Source organism: Asterias rubens, chromosome 4 (genome assembly GCF_902459465.1).
Source record: "Asterias rubens chromosome 4, eAstRub1.3, whole genome shotgun sequence".
NCBI lineage: Eukaryota > Metazoa > Echinodermata > Asteroidea > Forcipulatida > Asteriidae > Asterias > Asterias rubens.
Window position 1 is genome coordinate 20997276 of NC_047065.1, and position 15212 is coordinate 21012487.

At 39.2% G+C, this 15212-nt stretch overlaps 2 protein-coding genes across 6 annotated transcripts in view; both read left to right on the forward strand.

The window, feature by feature from the left end:
- The first annotated feature begins 2954 nt into the window (after positions 1 to 2954).
- LOC117289748 (putative sodium-coupled neutral amino acid transporter 7) lies at positions 2955 to 11901 on the forward strand. Of its 4 annotated transcripts, none has more exons than XM_033771012.1 (8): positions 2955 to 3325; positions 5106 to 5590; positions 6603 to 6801; positions 7398 to 7536; positions 8368 to 8521; positions 9382 to 9644; positions 10480 to 10679; positions 11498 to 11901. In XM_033771012.1, exons 2-8 carry the CDS (start codon positions 5303 to 5305, stop codon positions 11662 to 11664), a joined length of 1410 nt encoding a protein of 469 aa, XP_033626903.1. In that variant the 5' UTR covers positions 2955 to 3325; positions 5106 to 5302; the 3' UTR covers positions 11665 to 11901. The 4 variants fall into 4 exon arrangements, with proteins under 4 accessions (XP_033626903.1, XP_033626904.1, XP_033626902.1 ...); XM_033771013.1 differs by having other exon boundaries at positions 2955 to 3269; XM_033771011.1 differs by having other exon boundaries at positions 2955 to 3151.
- A 2830-nt stretch (positions 11902 to 14731) lies between these two features.
- Positions 14732 to 15212, forward strand: part of LOC117289101 (solute carrier family 12 member 4-like) — a 41131-nt gene continuing 40650 nt past the window's right edge. For both annotated transcript variants that reach the window (XM_033770063.1, XM_033770064.1), the window contains exon 1: positions 14732 to 14916. In XM_033770063.1, coding sequence (XP_033625954.1) covers positions 14802 to 14916 — 115 coding nt within the window. In that variant the 5' untranslated portion in view covers positions 14732 to 14801. The remainder of the gene's footprint in view (positions 14917 to 15212) is intronic.

The following is a 15212-nucleotide window of genomic DNA, read 5'->3' on the forward strand; positions in this document are numbered from 1 at the left end:
AAACGTTTCTCAGGTTGTTTATTCCCATTGCGAATTATTCTTCCTGCAAGAACATTATTACCGCTCGTGATTTTCATCAGGCAAATGCGAACTCCTGAACCCACCTTCAGGCTTTTACACATTGTTACTGGCATCATGCAGCTAGACGATGACACGGTAGACTGGCTTTCTTCCAGTCTGCCCGTATAAATCACCTATCTTGAACCTGTTGGCTACCACACGCACAAACAAACAAAAAAACTGCCATCTGCTGATTTGGGCCACACTTCAAAAAGATTGAAAACCCCATTTTGAAAGATACCTCCTTGAAATCTTTTTAGTAGTTGAATCTGCTTGATTGTATCAAACAAGAAATGGGCCATAGCAGACCTACCAAGTCTCACGCATTAGGCGTGAGACTCACGCATTTGGGCTCCGTCTCACGCTCACACGCACAGCAACCATTTTCTCACGCAGTGGGGCCAGACCGGGAAAAAAAAAAAAATTAACGACAATGCATTGCCAAATCGCGCTCATATGTACAAAAGACGCAATCTACACTGTTTGCACAATCTTCAGATTGCACGCAGTTTATCGGAATCATCAACTTGAGCTGCCGAACAAACAGAGCGCAAAATCGAAGGGGAGGGGGGTGGAGAGTGGGGGGGGGGTGGTGGTGAGCTTTGAAAAGTCTCACTCATAGCTGGCCTCTGGACTTGGCATCTCTGCCATAGACAAAGATGGTAACAAACTATGTAGATGATACTTAAACAGTTTTTGTTTTGATTATTTTATACCAAACGAACATATTAAATTGTTGTAAATTAATTAGAAATGTTATCACTAAGGTATACGCTATTAAAGTAAATGAATGGATTAATGTCCCCATCAGGTGAGAGTTGCATTGATTTTTTTAGCATTTCTTCAAATTGAAACGAATACGACACACCACGCAAACCTAAATCAGGCCGTGCCGAAAATATAAAAATGGCATTAAATGCTCTGGACACTATTGGTAATTACTCAAAATAATTATTAGCCTAAAAACTTACTTGGTAACGAGCAATGAAGAGCTGTTGATAGTATAAAACATTGTGAGAAACTGCTCCTTCTGAGGTAACATTGTTTTGGGGAAAGAAGGAATTTCTCACCTAAATATTTGAATTGAATTTGACACCTCAGCTTAGGTCTCGAATTCAAGCATCTGAAAGCGTACAACTTGTACGACAAGGGTATTTTTTCATAGTCTCTCGCAACTTTGGCGACCATTATTGAGTTCCAATTTTTACAGGTTTGTTATTTTATGCATGTTGAGATACACCAAGTGAGAAGACTGGTCTTTGACATTTACCAAAGGTGTCCATGCCATGTCTTAGTGTAAGAACTCATATCATTAAAGCCATTGGACACTTTCGGAACAGACAAAAAATAAAAGTTCACAGATTTACAAATAACTTATAGGGATTACAGAAGGTAATGGTGAAAGACTTCTCTTGAAATATTCCATGAAATGCTTTTACTCTTTGAGAAAACGTTAAAACAATTATCAATTCTCGTGCGGAAACAAGGGTGGGTTTTTTCCGTTATTTTCTCCTAACTCTAATGACGGATTGAGCCTAAGTTTTCACAGGTTTGTTATTTTATATATAATGTAAGTTGTGATACACGAAGTGTGGGCCTTTGGACAATACTGTTTACCGAAAGTTTCCAATGGCTTTAAAGGGGCCTGCCGATCGCACAAGGTGTACACTAGCTGGTTTGAACAGGCTAGTGACAAAAACCAGCAAAGACAAATGCAAAGAAGAAGCCATATAAACAAGTTTGTTTTTTTTTTGGGGGGGGGGGGTTTCTGGGTTTTTTGTTTTTTTGTGGTGTTGTTTCACTACTTAAATCGAGCAATCTATTTATTCTATATTATTATATAGACCTTGGGCATGCATCAAATTCAAACTAGATTATTTTATTTTTTTAATATGAAATAATTAACATGTATATGGTTGTTTTATATTAGTTTCTTGCTTGTTATGCTTAAAATGTTCAGTATGTATTATACCACAGGTTTAGTCGGTCAATAAAACAATTTGTTAACCTATTTTGGGAGGCATTATCTCAATTTTGTGTGTATATAAAGTTGTCTATCTTTGTTTTCTTTATTTTATTCAACACTATTAATTATTAAAGTGAAAAAAAATAATCAACACGATGACATTGTTGGTGGGTCACAAAATGGTTGACTTTTTCTTGTGTATTTTTCTTTATAGTAATGTGACTTTTAGTTTCAGGTTGTTAAAGGTTCCTGTAAGGTTGACATAGATTAGGTTCACTGGAGTGTAGAGGTTTAGACATTCCCTTGTTCTTTTTAGCATGGGGTTTCAGGTATAGTAGAGGTTTCGGGATATGTAACACTGGGTCAGTGAAGTATATAATTTATTCAAGGTGATTAGGCAAAGTAGCTAGCCAGAGAGGAGCAGCAAGAAGGTCATCTGCCCAGCCACTCTGCTCTTCCAGCTGACATTTGTAGGTGGTTGGTAGTAACTAAACTTATTGAAAATCTCACTGTCATGATTGTGTATAAATTGCCCCGTCTTCAATAATCTTAGAGCTCTAAGATTATTTATGATTCCACGATCTAACATTGTTTTAAAAACAAGTGCTTGCTAAATTTGAAGTTTAGTAAACCAATACCAAGATGTCCTCTTTCGACTGTGGCCTTAGTTCATAACATGAGTGTTTAGTTTTGTTTTACACTGAGTACAGCACCAAACTGTCCGCTTTAAACGGCTACATTTTTTGTTCGACCAAGAAATGAAATTGCTGCTAGCTTATGCTTCAATAAAAAATATTATGCTTCAATATTGATTTTTGGCCACTTCTATGGGCGAAAGTTTTTTTCGTCGCAAGAGGTCGCACTTCACCTGTTTTTGTTCAAGTAATAAGAAAAAAATCGTGCGATGTGTGATTGTGGAGGACGTCGCCGATGCTAAATATACACGACACATGTGAAAAGTCAAGGACGTACGACGAAGGACGGGGTCATTTATTGCACTGCTTCACCGCCGCCGCGCCCCAGATCCAGTGATGGTATCACATCACTGTCAAACAGATTTTATTGTCTCCCTCATCAGCAAGCTTCCCTCCAGGCTCCAAGAGACCTCGGTTTACAACCAACAAAGTAATCTAATCTTTAGTTTGTCATGTTTGTCATGTTTGTTGTGTTGTATTTACAACGGTCGTGTGATGGTGAGAGAATGAGGAGAGGTCTTCTAAATTCTCCAGTCTGAACTGAGGAGGTAAACTGACTGTTGTAACTCTGAGTGTGACTGTCACTGTGAGCTGTGAGAGTGTGGTGAGTGTCGGTGTGCATTTTAATAAAGTCACACACTATGGATGAAGCGTCACACAGTCACAGTTCCCATAGTGTTCTGGTTAAATTAGTGCGAGTTGACTGGTTAACTGTTGGACCATCACCATGGACCCAACAAAATCATGAATTGCTAGCCAGTCTAAATATAATCATTTTAAAAAGTGTTGTTAATTAATGAATGGTACATATAAATCTAGCGCCCCAGTCTCTGGGTCTAGATGGTACAACACTAGAGCATAGAAGCATGGAGGTAGAATTCTACCTCCATAAAGTTTATCGCGAAATATCAAGAGAGGGCGCTGTAGAATGCATGCGCGAGTCGTGCATGACAACATTCACCGCATAGCAAACTGCCCCTTATGCCTACCAACAACGCATAGCGGTTCTGAACCGCGATAAACCTTATATTAAATTTCATGGATTGGTAGAAGTTGGGGTGCTGTGCTCCTAAATTTGTCATCGATCGTACTGCATATTATGTTAGGGATCAAAAAATTCCCGGCACCTTTCGGCAAATCAAGCTCTGTGTGTTATGCAAAAATCCATTTAGACAAATTTAAAATCGCTTTATATTAACATTTTCCAAAGCCCAATAAATAAACAAATGGCGTCGCACTTTCACCGACATGGACGCAATTCAGCCTAGGCCCCCCAGGTCTATATAAAACAACGTTTTAAAAGCTTGTTGACTGAACCATGAAGACACGGTGCAGACCGTAAATTTCCCGGTGGAAAACAAATCACCCCAAAAACCTGAAGCGGTTAATTTTTATCAACTACCAAAAGTAGTGATTTTGCCCAACAGCGTTTACTATTTTGTATTGTATAAGTTAGTTTATTTTTAACCACCTTGACTCTTCGAGTGATATTGCTTGGTGCCGAGTTTTTATGGTGCCGACTTTCTTGGTGCCGAATGGGTGACACGTAGGTTCCAAGTTACAGGTGCCGAGTTTGCAAGGTGCCAAAGTGTCCGGTATTTGTAAAAATAACCGATACACTAAATGAAAGTGAAAGCAAGATTTGAATTGGAAGTAGGGAAGTCTTTAGACATGCAGTGACCAGATATCTGATGCACATGTGACACAAGGATAGGGAGGGGGGTGCAAAAAATGTATTTTTTTCTCTTTTGTTAGGTTTTGGAATAACACTTTTAGGAATACAGAGTACTTTGGCTTTGTTGTCGGTGCAGCCACCTACTGTACGTGGCATCATGTACATCATCTAGAAATATTGTTTGATGGGGGGAGGGGAGTAACAAAGCCATCCAGTTTATATGATTCAGATTGGTTCAAATGGCAAACAAACTATTTCAACCTAAGGAATACATTGATAATCTTGTATGCCTGACCACATGTTACGATTCTCATGGATTACTGATAAAGTTCAAGTTTATTGAACAGGAGCCAATATTGTGTCGAAATGATGTTTATCGTTTTTATTCTAATTCTTAATCCAATTCAGTCCATCACGTCAGTTTTTGAGATGATATACATGTACAGTGTAATGTATTGCACTATTTTGTACTTGGTAAATATACGTAGGCCTAGACACCTGGATATATAAGCTTGTATTCCATTTTCCATTCAGAATTTTTTTTTGGGGTCCTTGTTTTTTTTTTTTTTTTTTGTTTTTTTTCATATAGAGTTTGAAGCTTATAATGCAGCGATTTAATAAAAGTGGTTGAATAAAAGTTAGAAGTGTGTAACAATTTTAACAGATGCCTGCCAACTTTTCATCACTGATTCTTTTTGTTTTCTCGTAGGCTGTGTGTTCAAGAGAGCTTCCAACAAGTTATGCTGTGGAGAATTCAAGACTGCTCTCGGGAAATTGGAGGTTTTCAAGATATGATGAAAGACATGGTCATCTCAGACTAATTTATCTTCAAAATAAAAAATAAAAAGCCTTGATTTTCTGAGGAATATAATACTCTGCGGGTGTGAAACCAAGTTCACGGTAACTATGGATTCCGGAGAAATAGCTCGGCCCGCAAAGCTGAAGACAAACTTCTTCAATAAAACTGACACTGACTACACGTCAGATGAGTCATCAGCCCTTCTTGGCGGCCCTATTGCCGTCCCCCCTGAGAGTAAATACACGCCTCGTCAAGAACCAACAACCAGCGGGAAGACTTCATCCTTTGGAGCTGTCTTCATCGTTGTGAATGCATGTATAGGGGCAGGGTTGCTTAACTTCCCCGCGGCCTATCAAGCTGCCGGTGGGATAGCTGTTGGCACCAGCATGCAACTTGTGAGTTAACAAATATAATAGTGACTTCTTATAGCGTGCATTATTCATCACTCAGTGAGGCTCAAGGGGAAGGCGCATCAACATTCAGTATTTTTCTGCAAGGATTTGGTACTTTTTTGATGTACACGTATGAAACCTACTCTTTTTACATAGCACCATGTAATGGTTTATAATGTGCTGTGGGGCAATATGCTTTTGTGTTGGTCTGTTTGTGTTACACTTTTTTCATGTTTTTTTTACTGGGATCGGTTTTGGAGGGTGTAGTGTAAGCAAGAGAGATGTCAAAAGATCAAACTTTTTCTTCATTTACAAAAAAAACATTACAAAATATTACGAGTAAGCAATTAGGACGAATGTTGTTTTTTGTGTATGTCTTCTTTCTTTTTTTAATCAAGGCAGTGCAAACATCCAACAATGGGCACGATCAAGGTAATGTACCCTTAGTATTACCGTGGTATAACAAACATACATGGGTTAACAAATGACCTTCAAAACCAGCAAAAAAATTGATTCTTTCTGTTTTCATGTGTGCTCATAAAAACAGATGAGAATAAGTGTTTTTAAATATATATTTTTTAAAGACATCACATCAAATTAATATCATTGCTGATGACCTGATGTTGTGGCATAGTCGCTTGGGATTTTCGGCGATTTCAAAAACGCGACCACCTTTTGAAATGAAAGTTCAACAGGTAAACAGTGTCTACTTCAAACAGCATTAAAACAATAGATCGATTCATTAAGCTCCGCCCCATTGCATATTGACCAATCACAACGCAAAGAAGGATCGACAAATAAAGTCCGACATGTGTGCGCGTATCCTTGGCGCGCGCGGCAGAGTTGTGCAGAAAGGGATTGGAGAGGCTCACACTAGTTCTTGCTAACACGTGCGTCGTTGGCAGCGCCTAATGGATCAGTCCATTGAACGGGTCCAAAAAGCAAAGGTATTTAATGTACTTCGCCTTTAAGACTAAAGAAGTCCAAAATCTTTTGTGTTTTTCATCTTCTTCAGGGTTTTCTACTGTTTATCATTGCATCCCTATTGGTGCTGGCCGTCTGTGCCGACGTTCGGAACTCCAACTCTTACCAAGACATCATACAGTCTATGTGCGGAACTACAGGAAACATAGCATGCACAATCTGTATCATCATCTACTGCTTTGGGACTTGTGTCACATTCTTCATCATTATTGGAGATCAGTTGGATAGCAGTAAGTTAATAAACTGTGAAAGTTTTACTTGCTTATTTGTTTGGAAGCAAGTCATCTTGCCCCCCTAACAAGCTCGCCCCAACAATGTCGACCCCAAGCAAAGTTCGCCCGTGATGAATATGAAAAGGATCTTCTACCAATGAGCAATGATAACATGTTTTATGCAAAGATTCCGAAAGGATAAAAGACAAAATATTAAGGTTATCAAGTTGGTAGCCTTTTGTAAATTTGTGTCATTAAGGGAAATTAAAATTGGCTGTTGCAAACTGTTTACCATACCATCCAAAAGAACATATTAACAACGCAAAAGTATAAATAATGTGATTAATGGCCTGACATTTCGACCATAGCAGTATTTGTCTCAAAGTCTAAATTACAACAGAAGTCACATACCAAGTCACATAATGTTACCGCAAACTTCCACCATGCAAAATTTCAAATCCTAAAAGTCACATAAACACTCATCAACAGGTATACATCTACACAGTACTGGTTTATTATGACGAGTCAAATATGTTTGTTTGAAAGTTTGCCATTTAGAGTGATTGCACTCTTCCGGAAACCAAAGATTTTAACTTCTTTGTATTGTTCCACAGTATTAGCTTTTATTACTCATGACGACGACAAGCATGGTCATTGGTATACAGACCGTAGGTTCACAATCACCATCTTGGCTGTTTTTGTCATCTTACCTCTCTGCCTCCCAAAGGATATCAGCATCTTGAAGTGGCCAAGGTAAGGGAAAACGTTTGTGGAAAGTTTTTAGTGGCCAATATCACCGTCTCTTCTAAAATGTGTTTGCTGTAAATTCAAAGAGATGCTCTACTGGGATGATTTAAACCACCCCAAACCCTTCAAAATCCAACTGCATGCCTCGTTTGATTATGTCGGATAGATGGATTGCAACAGGCGTCATCGACCGCCATATTTGATGAATTGTGCACCCGTAAAGAGCTACCATTCACAGCGCGTACACGCGTGCACTTTTCCCTTTTTGATACATCAAAAACGGCGGTCGATGACGCATATTGCAACCCATCTATTGAGGACTGGCTGTATACTTCCCAGGTAGCTAATTTAAAACTAGTCCTAGGAGATATTGAAACCTTAGGGCTGGTCCTAAGTTAGGCCAGATAAGACTAGTACACGTATTACTGGTCTTAACTCTTTGTGAAATCCACCACAGGGAACTATGGTAAAGCACATTGAGACGGTTATTGTGAATTGCGCTGTATGAGAACTTGTTATTAAGTAGCAGTACCGTAGTACGTGTAGTAGTACTGCAGTAGTCAATTGATCATACAATACATGTCATAATGGGAGATCATTGTATAGATGGGTTGCAACACGCGTCATTCACGGCCGTCTTTGATGTAAAACCCTGCAAAATATAGGCGTGTGCGCGCTATGCATGACTCTCAGCCAATGGTAGCTCTTCAAGTGCGGACAATTCATCAAATATGGCTTCTATTGCAACTATCTGTTACCAACGGGGGCAATTGCAGTTTGATTGGCCTATTTTTATCTCATCTCACTTCTCATTTTGTCTTCTTTTTGCATTTCTAGTTCAGTTGGTGTCTTAGGAACTATATATGTAGCCGCAGTAGTGGTTGCTAACTACTACTTACTCCCAGCCAATGCAGCAACGCACATTGTTACAAAACCTACATCGTGGACTGATGTGTTTGCTGCTATACCTACAATATGCTTTGGTTTTCAGGTAAGAGCGCCATTAATTAGTAGAAATATGTAGTTCGGCTTAGCAATAAAATATATGGGCACCAGTCACATTGACTAGATAACGCAGCATTTTGGCTGGTAACCTGTTACTGCTAAGCAGGATATTTATCTGTAGGTAAATCTTGGGCTAACAAGCTTATGAACCAAATTTTTCGGATAAGTGACTTTAACAAAATCTTTCAATACCACTACATTTGAATATGAACTTTACATGGTGGTGATGCAATTTTTGTCAGGTTTCAGTAACTTGATGGATTGATTCATTGTTTCTGAGTGTGGGTTCGAGTCCCAGTCGTGGCACTTGTGTCCTTCAGCAAGATACGTTGCTTTTGTCTTTCGGAGATCCTGTGCACTAGAATTGGTAGTGCCCTTGAAAGAATCCAAAACACTTGGAACTCTTGGAATGTGGACTCTTGGAAGAGGAGTTGTTACCCCAGTGTTTCTGGTTCAGATAGCAAGCACACTTTTCTAAAGGTTTCCTATGGCTTGCGAACTGTGACAAGAACAGCTTTTTAAAGATACCGCTATTAGCTTCATGCTGAATCAGAAGAGAGATCAATCATGTCAATAGGAGTTACTGCAACAAAGGAAAGTGGCACTTTTCACCTGTAAGCAAATACCGCGACAACAATACTCGACCAATTGTAACAAACAAGGTGTCAAAATCATCAGAATAAAATTTTCCGTCTCCTGATATTTTTTAATTTTTTTGAATACGAATAACAAGTTTTAAAAAAAAGGTGTTTTACAACAGCTGCGTTACTTTTGTTGCTGTCTTTACAGTGATTAGGTTTCAATACCAGAAATATATAATAATATTACTAATCTTTTCTCTTGCAGTGCCATATTAGCGCAGTACCAGTTTATGCCAGTCTGAAGAAACGGACAGTCAGCCAGTTTGCACTGGTAATCACTGGTGCCCTCGTCATAGCATCGGTGACCTACATACTGACTGGTATATATGGATCGCTTACATTCGGCGACCAAGTGGAGTCGGATGTGTTGCTGTCTTATGACGCGGGAAACGTCACGGTGACGGTTGCCAGAGCGATGATTTTATGCAATATGTTAACGTCATATCCAATTCTGCACTTTTGCGGCAGGTAAATATACAACATACTCTTGGTCCTGCCTAATATGTTGAAGAATTTTCTACCTCTTATGTTTAGCATTGGGAAAGATGACAACTTTTAAACTTGGCATTTGAAATAACGAGTGGTTTTCTCCTTTTGAGAATTCCTCAAATCCTGCTCTGGTAAATTTTTCGGTTACACAACTCACCCTGCTCTTTTTTATAACCTTATAGTCAAGCGATAGAAACAGTGTTCACCACAACAAGGTGGTTTTCTCCTGCTGATAGTGCACACAAATCCCGCTCTGGTCAATTTCTAGACTTGTGGACAAGTCGTTAAATGGCTGTCGCGGTGATAGTGTCCGACCCTCTCAGCGATTCCCTGGACACTTGCGATATTTTCGCGAGACTGTTTGCCCTCGCAAGACTACTGTACTCGCTCTGTGCAGAATGGGGGAGTAGTAGTTGACAGCCGACAGCTTCGCGCCTGAGCAGTGATCTCGCGAGGGCAGTATTCGATCGCGGAATCCTGAAGCATTTTGCCAACACTGCGACAAACCACTACTGACTTGTCCAAGTCTAGTCAATTCCTCGTTCTTACTCTACTTCCCCTTCGGCTAGCGAAAGAAACAGTGTACACCACAGCAAGGAAGTTATCTCCTTCCAATAGTGCACACAAATCCAGCTCTAGTCAATTTCTTGTTGTTACACTACTTTCTCTTCTTGTTTTTGTAACCCTAGACTAGCGATAGAAACAGTGTACACCACAGCAAGAGGGTTATTTCCTTCCAATAGTGCACACAAATCCCGCTCTAGTCAATTTCTTGTTGTTACAATACTTTCTCTTCTTGTTTTTGTAACCCGAGACTAGCGATAGAAACAGTGTACACCACAGCAAGAGGGTTATCTCCTGCTGAAGCTGCACATAAGGAGACCCCAAGGAGGATTATTGAGACGACATCGTGGTTTGTCTTATCCCTCTTATTGGCTCTCTTTGTTTCTTCCATCGGGAGTGTCATCTCGGTCATTGGTGGCCTGGCTGCCGTCTTTATTCTTGTCTTCCCTGGTAAGAACTTCTGGCATTTTAGTTTTCCTAAACAAATATTCTGAACTTAAATTCCATGTGGAGTGTTGTGGCTGATGCTCAAGCTATTTTGTTTCAGCCAACGTACTGAGTGTGTTTGAGTCCCAATCTTCACACTTTTGTCTAGTCCTTAGCAACTGGCTTCACCAATATTGCTAATCTCGATTATTCAAACCCTGTCCAAATTTCGTCAAGGTATTTAAAGCCATTATACACTTTCGGTAAACAGTATTGTCCAAGTCCCACACTTCGTGTATCACAACTTATATATGAAATAACAAACCTGTGAAAATTTAGGCTCAATCGGTCATCGGAGTCGAAGAAATAACGGGAAAACCCACTCCTGTTTACACGCGTTCTGTCGTGTCATGACATGTGTTTATAATAAATCCGTAATTCTCGCTATCGAGAATTGATATTGTTTTAAAGTTTTCTCAAAAAGTAAAGCATTTCATGCAACAATATTTTAAGAGAAGTCTTTCACCATTACCTTCTGTAAACCCTGTAAATTATTTGTAAATCTGTGATTTTCTTTTTTACCGAAAGTGTATAATGGCTTTAAGCACAAAACATTGCTTAACAGTTTTATGCCAAGCAGAAATGAGCAGGATATCAGTCACAAATTGCACCTAAAATATAACTGTTCACTTTATTCTGCTAGCACAATTCTGTTGCGCTTCACTGCTTTTTTTGGGGGGGGGAGGGGGGCTCAGCAGCTCTATGAAATTGGGCCCATGTGGTCCAGTCTAGTATCAGCTTTGAAAACATTATTATTATTCATTGAAATGTTTATTTTGTAGGTCTCTGTTTGGTCCAGTATGCGTTGACCACTACATCAGTGATGGGCAGTAGGACACTAACGTGGTGCCAAATTGGACTTGGTATCATCTTCATTGCCATGGGTGTCTTCATGTTAGGGGAGAGTGTGACGGCAGCAATAATCAAGGATGTCGTGAAAATGGACTGAAGAGGAACTGCGTCAACCTTTTAAGAGGCCATCTCATCAAATTTTGTTCATGGTGAACTTTAAGGAACGTTACAGAATTGGTAAGAGACACAAATATCGTGAAGATCACAGATTTACATAAAACTTACCCGTTCTTATGCTGATGATAATCGAAAACATCCGTTGAAATATTTCTGTCTGAAATTTCATATTTGATGAGAACAAATAATCTAATTTTGCATTTGGAGTTTATCGCTCAGTGAGCGCTGTATTCATTTTTGTTTTGGCAACGATGCAATGCAAAATTTGTAATCGGTTTTTCACTATTCTCTCGTGACCCAGTTAGTCGACAGGTTTGTCAGTTTATGTATATGGTGGATTACATAAAGTGCTTTCCTGCAAGCAACTTTTTTGCTAGCAAAACCTATTCTGTAACGTTCCTTTAAATAACACCATGCATCTTATATGTTTTGCCAGTTTTGAAAAGTATTGAAGCTACAGGGTGTGTAGAGCATGCACATGCCACCACATTAAGTGAACTTGTTTGTTCCGCTTATGGCAGGGATTCAGAAATACTTCCTTACTCATCATCCGCGAAAACTAATTTTCTGAATTGTTTCAACGTTTTGTTTGATTATCTTTTTCACAAACCAAAGCATGTCTTAACTAAATGACAATAAGCACTTTCAGATTTTGTTTTTCTCTTGAATGACTTGAGATTATTTAATTAAATTAGTTAAAACTTGCCAAGTTCTATTCCTTTGAGGATTGTACTTATAAGTCCGCTCAATTATCCATTTTTTTTGCAAATTTTGCCAATTGACTCATAGGGTCCAATCAAGGGAAAATAATTACCATTAGTCTGGTGACTTATGCCTACTTCCCTCTCCTCAGTATTTAAGCACAGATCGTTGTGTGCCCAGGTCGTGAGGTTCCATACTCATCATTCGGTACACAAAGTACTTTTTTACGAGTAACAGGAGGCTAAAAGTGTTAGCAATAAAATGGCTCCTAACAACAAAACATGGCATTGCTGTTTACGTTTTGTTGCCCAAATTACCTCATCTGGTCCGGACACAAATTAATTATAGAACAGGAATTTATTTATGTCAACATAATAGATCCCCTTGTACATGCTGCCATTACTGTTGACATCATTTGGTGATTGATATGGGGCACGGTGTACCCCCCCCCCCCCCCTCAATTGTGCACTTGAGACCTTGGGACTTTATTACAGGATTTCTTTTATTTATTTATTTTTTTGGGGGGGGGGCTTCTGTATAAGAGGGAAATATTGTGTTTAAGTGCGGGAACATTCCCCATATTGGACATGGTTTAGTTGGCCTAACAATGGGTCTTCCTTTGACATCTTTGAGGCCACTTTGTGTGCCTGTGATGTCATATAGTGGGTGCGTTCGATTAGCTTCCCTTGGTCAACCCTGCGTGCTCACTCGGGTGAGTCCCTGACAAGAGCTAATCCAACGACCCCACTCGCCCTCTTGTGGTAATGTCATGCACCTCGGGTCACCCCAAGTGACCCACTCCATAAGCGGGGCACTTGGGGCTGACCCGGGTGAGCCCCTGGAATGACGTCAAAGCTATTCGAAAGCACCGGGGCAGACTGGGGTCGACCCAGGGAAGCTAAACAAACGCACCCTATGCAAGGGGTCTTCTACATCAAAATTAATGTTATATTTTCCCTTATTGCTATTACATATTTATTTTTATTTAAATAAAGTTTGATGAAATTTAACCTTATCACTTACATGCAGTACTTATAATTACTATCTCATTGAATTAAATTGAATTTCTTCACGGTGTAGGTGTTTTTTAAGGAATTTGTTTAGTAAAAGGTTTGAGGTATTAAAAAAGTTTTAAAAGAATTACGCAAATTTAAATTTGTAATATAATAATGTAAACAAAAGATTAAGATACATTTATTTTGCAATGTGAAGTTTGATTATAATAAACATTTGATGTGTATTAAGATGTGTATTTTGATTCATTTCAATTTGGGCCAGAGGACCCATTTAGGATTTTGGGGGACTGAGCATGGGCAACAAATAACAACTCATGGGTAATTATTATTATCAAGAAAAATATTGTGCAAAGCTACCAGAAGATGACAAGATGATGTGTTTACAAAAAGTGGATAACAATGGAAATAGTAGTTTTTAATAAAACAAGGAAGATTGGTAGCTGCACATCAAAACTAGTTACATGAAACAATTACTGCATGCAGCGCTATACTCGCATGAGCTTTCGTAGCCAACAAAATATCCAGATCATGGAGGTTGCTTGAAGTAGTTGATGCGAAAGCTCATCAAGCAGCTTTGTAATGTATACGTAAATTACTTGGTTTTAAAGTTCTTGTTAAACCTGTATCGATCCATTGGGATATTTTATAGCTCCATAATCGGACAAACAATAGTTCCTGTCGTTGTTTTAATAAAAGCTTGGGATGATAGCACATGCTCAGCAAAATTGCCGCCAAACTACTTTTTAGCTTCAATCAATTTTAGTGAAATGATCAGGATCAGCGAGTTTTATTTAGTTAATGGTAAGAATACATACAAGGGACATCATGTACTTGGTGCACACACAAAATAAGTGTGGGGTTGGGTTTTGGTGGTTTCAAAAAGGTTGTTTTGTCGAAGAAGAAAAAATAGTTGACAATTATTTTTTTCAAATAAAATTAATTATTGTTGGTATTTGAGAGAATAAATTTGTTATTTGTTAAATCATTTAATTTCCAAATTGTTATAAGTTGATGCCGGTTGTACCAAATTACTTTCTTTTAATATCAATATTTATTCAAAAGTGGTTTAGACCACTCCCTCGACCTCCACGTTGAAAATGGTTGTTATTTTCTCAACAGAGGGCGGTGTTTAACTTGACCGACCAAAAAGTATTTTCGTTTACACACTCAGGCCGTGTCCGAAACGACGACTTCGGCTACAGTTACGTCTAGATCAGCGCGTCTACCAGTGTTGAAGAATAGGCAGACGCGCGCGATCTAGCCGTAGCTGTAGCCGAAGTCGCCGTTTCGGACACGGCCTCACAGTAGTACAGCTGCGTATATCGGATGTGGACGTACGACATGAGTACATGATCTTGAGTTATTTTTCTTACGAGTTTCTTGACTGTTTTTCTAAAAAATGTCTGCGACCCGTTTTACTGTTTCAAAGGCGCCGGATGATATAGAAAACGATGGTGCGGCTGCTACTCCGGATGTAGAAGTCGTTGGGAATGAGAAGTCCACAACAAAATACGGTAAGTTCGGGTTATTTTCATGCAAGTCATGGTGGTGGGCTGTCATGAAATTGTAGGTGCTCTGGGAAGGCGGTACGCCGGTAGCATGCAAACTCTCGCTGTGCTGGCATGTGGTGTGTGGGCGCAAGAAAGTCTGCAGTCTGTGTCGTGAATAGGAACGTCAACATTTTAGGGCCATCGCCCACACTGTGTCTTCGCAGTGCACAGTGTCTGTTTTACTGTTACTAATTGTCGTAAGTGTTATTTCAATGATAGTGTTATAATATATAACACAGTAACAATAAATTTCCCATGAA

Coding starts and splice junctions, on each gene's coding strand:
- LOC117289748 (XM_033771012.1), top strand. CDS start 5,303: ATGGATTCCGGAGAAATAGCTCGGCCCGCAAAGCTGAAGACAAACTTC. Junction 8,522..9,381: donor CAATATGCTTTGGTTTTCAG/GTAAGAGCGCCA, acceptor TTTCTCTTGCAG/TGCCATATTAGCGCAGTACC. Junction 9,645..10,479: donor ATTCTGCACTTTTGCGGCAG/GTAAATATACAA, acceptor TTGTAACCCGAG/ACTAGCGATAGAAACAGTGT.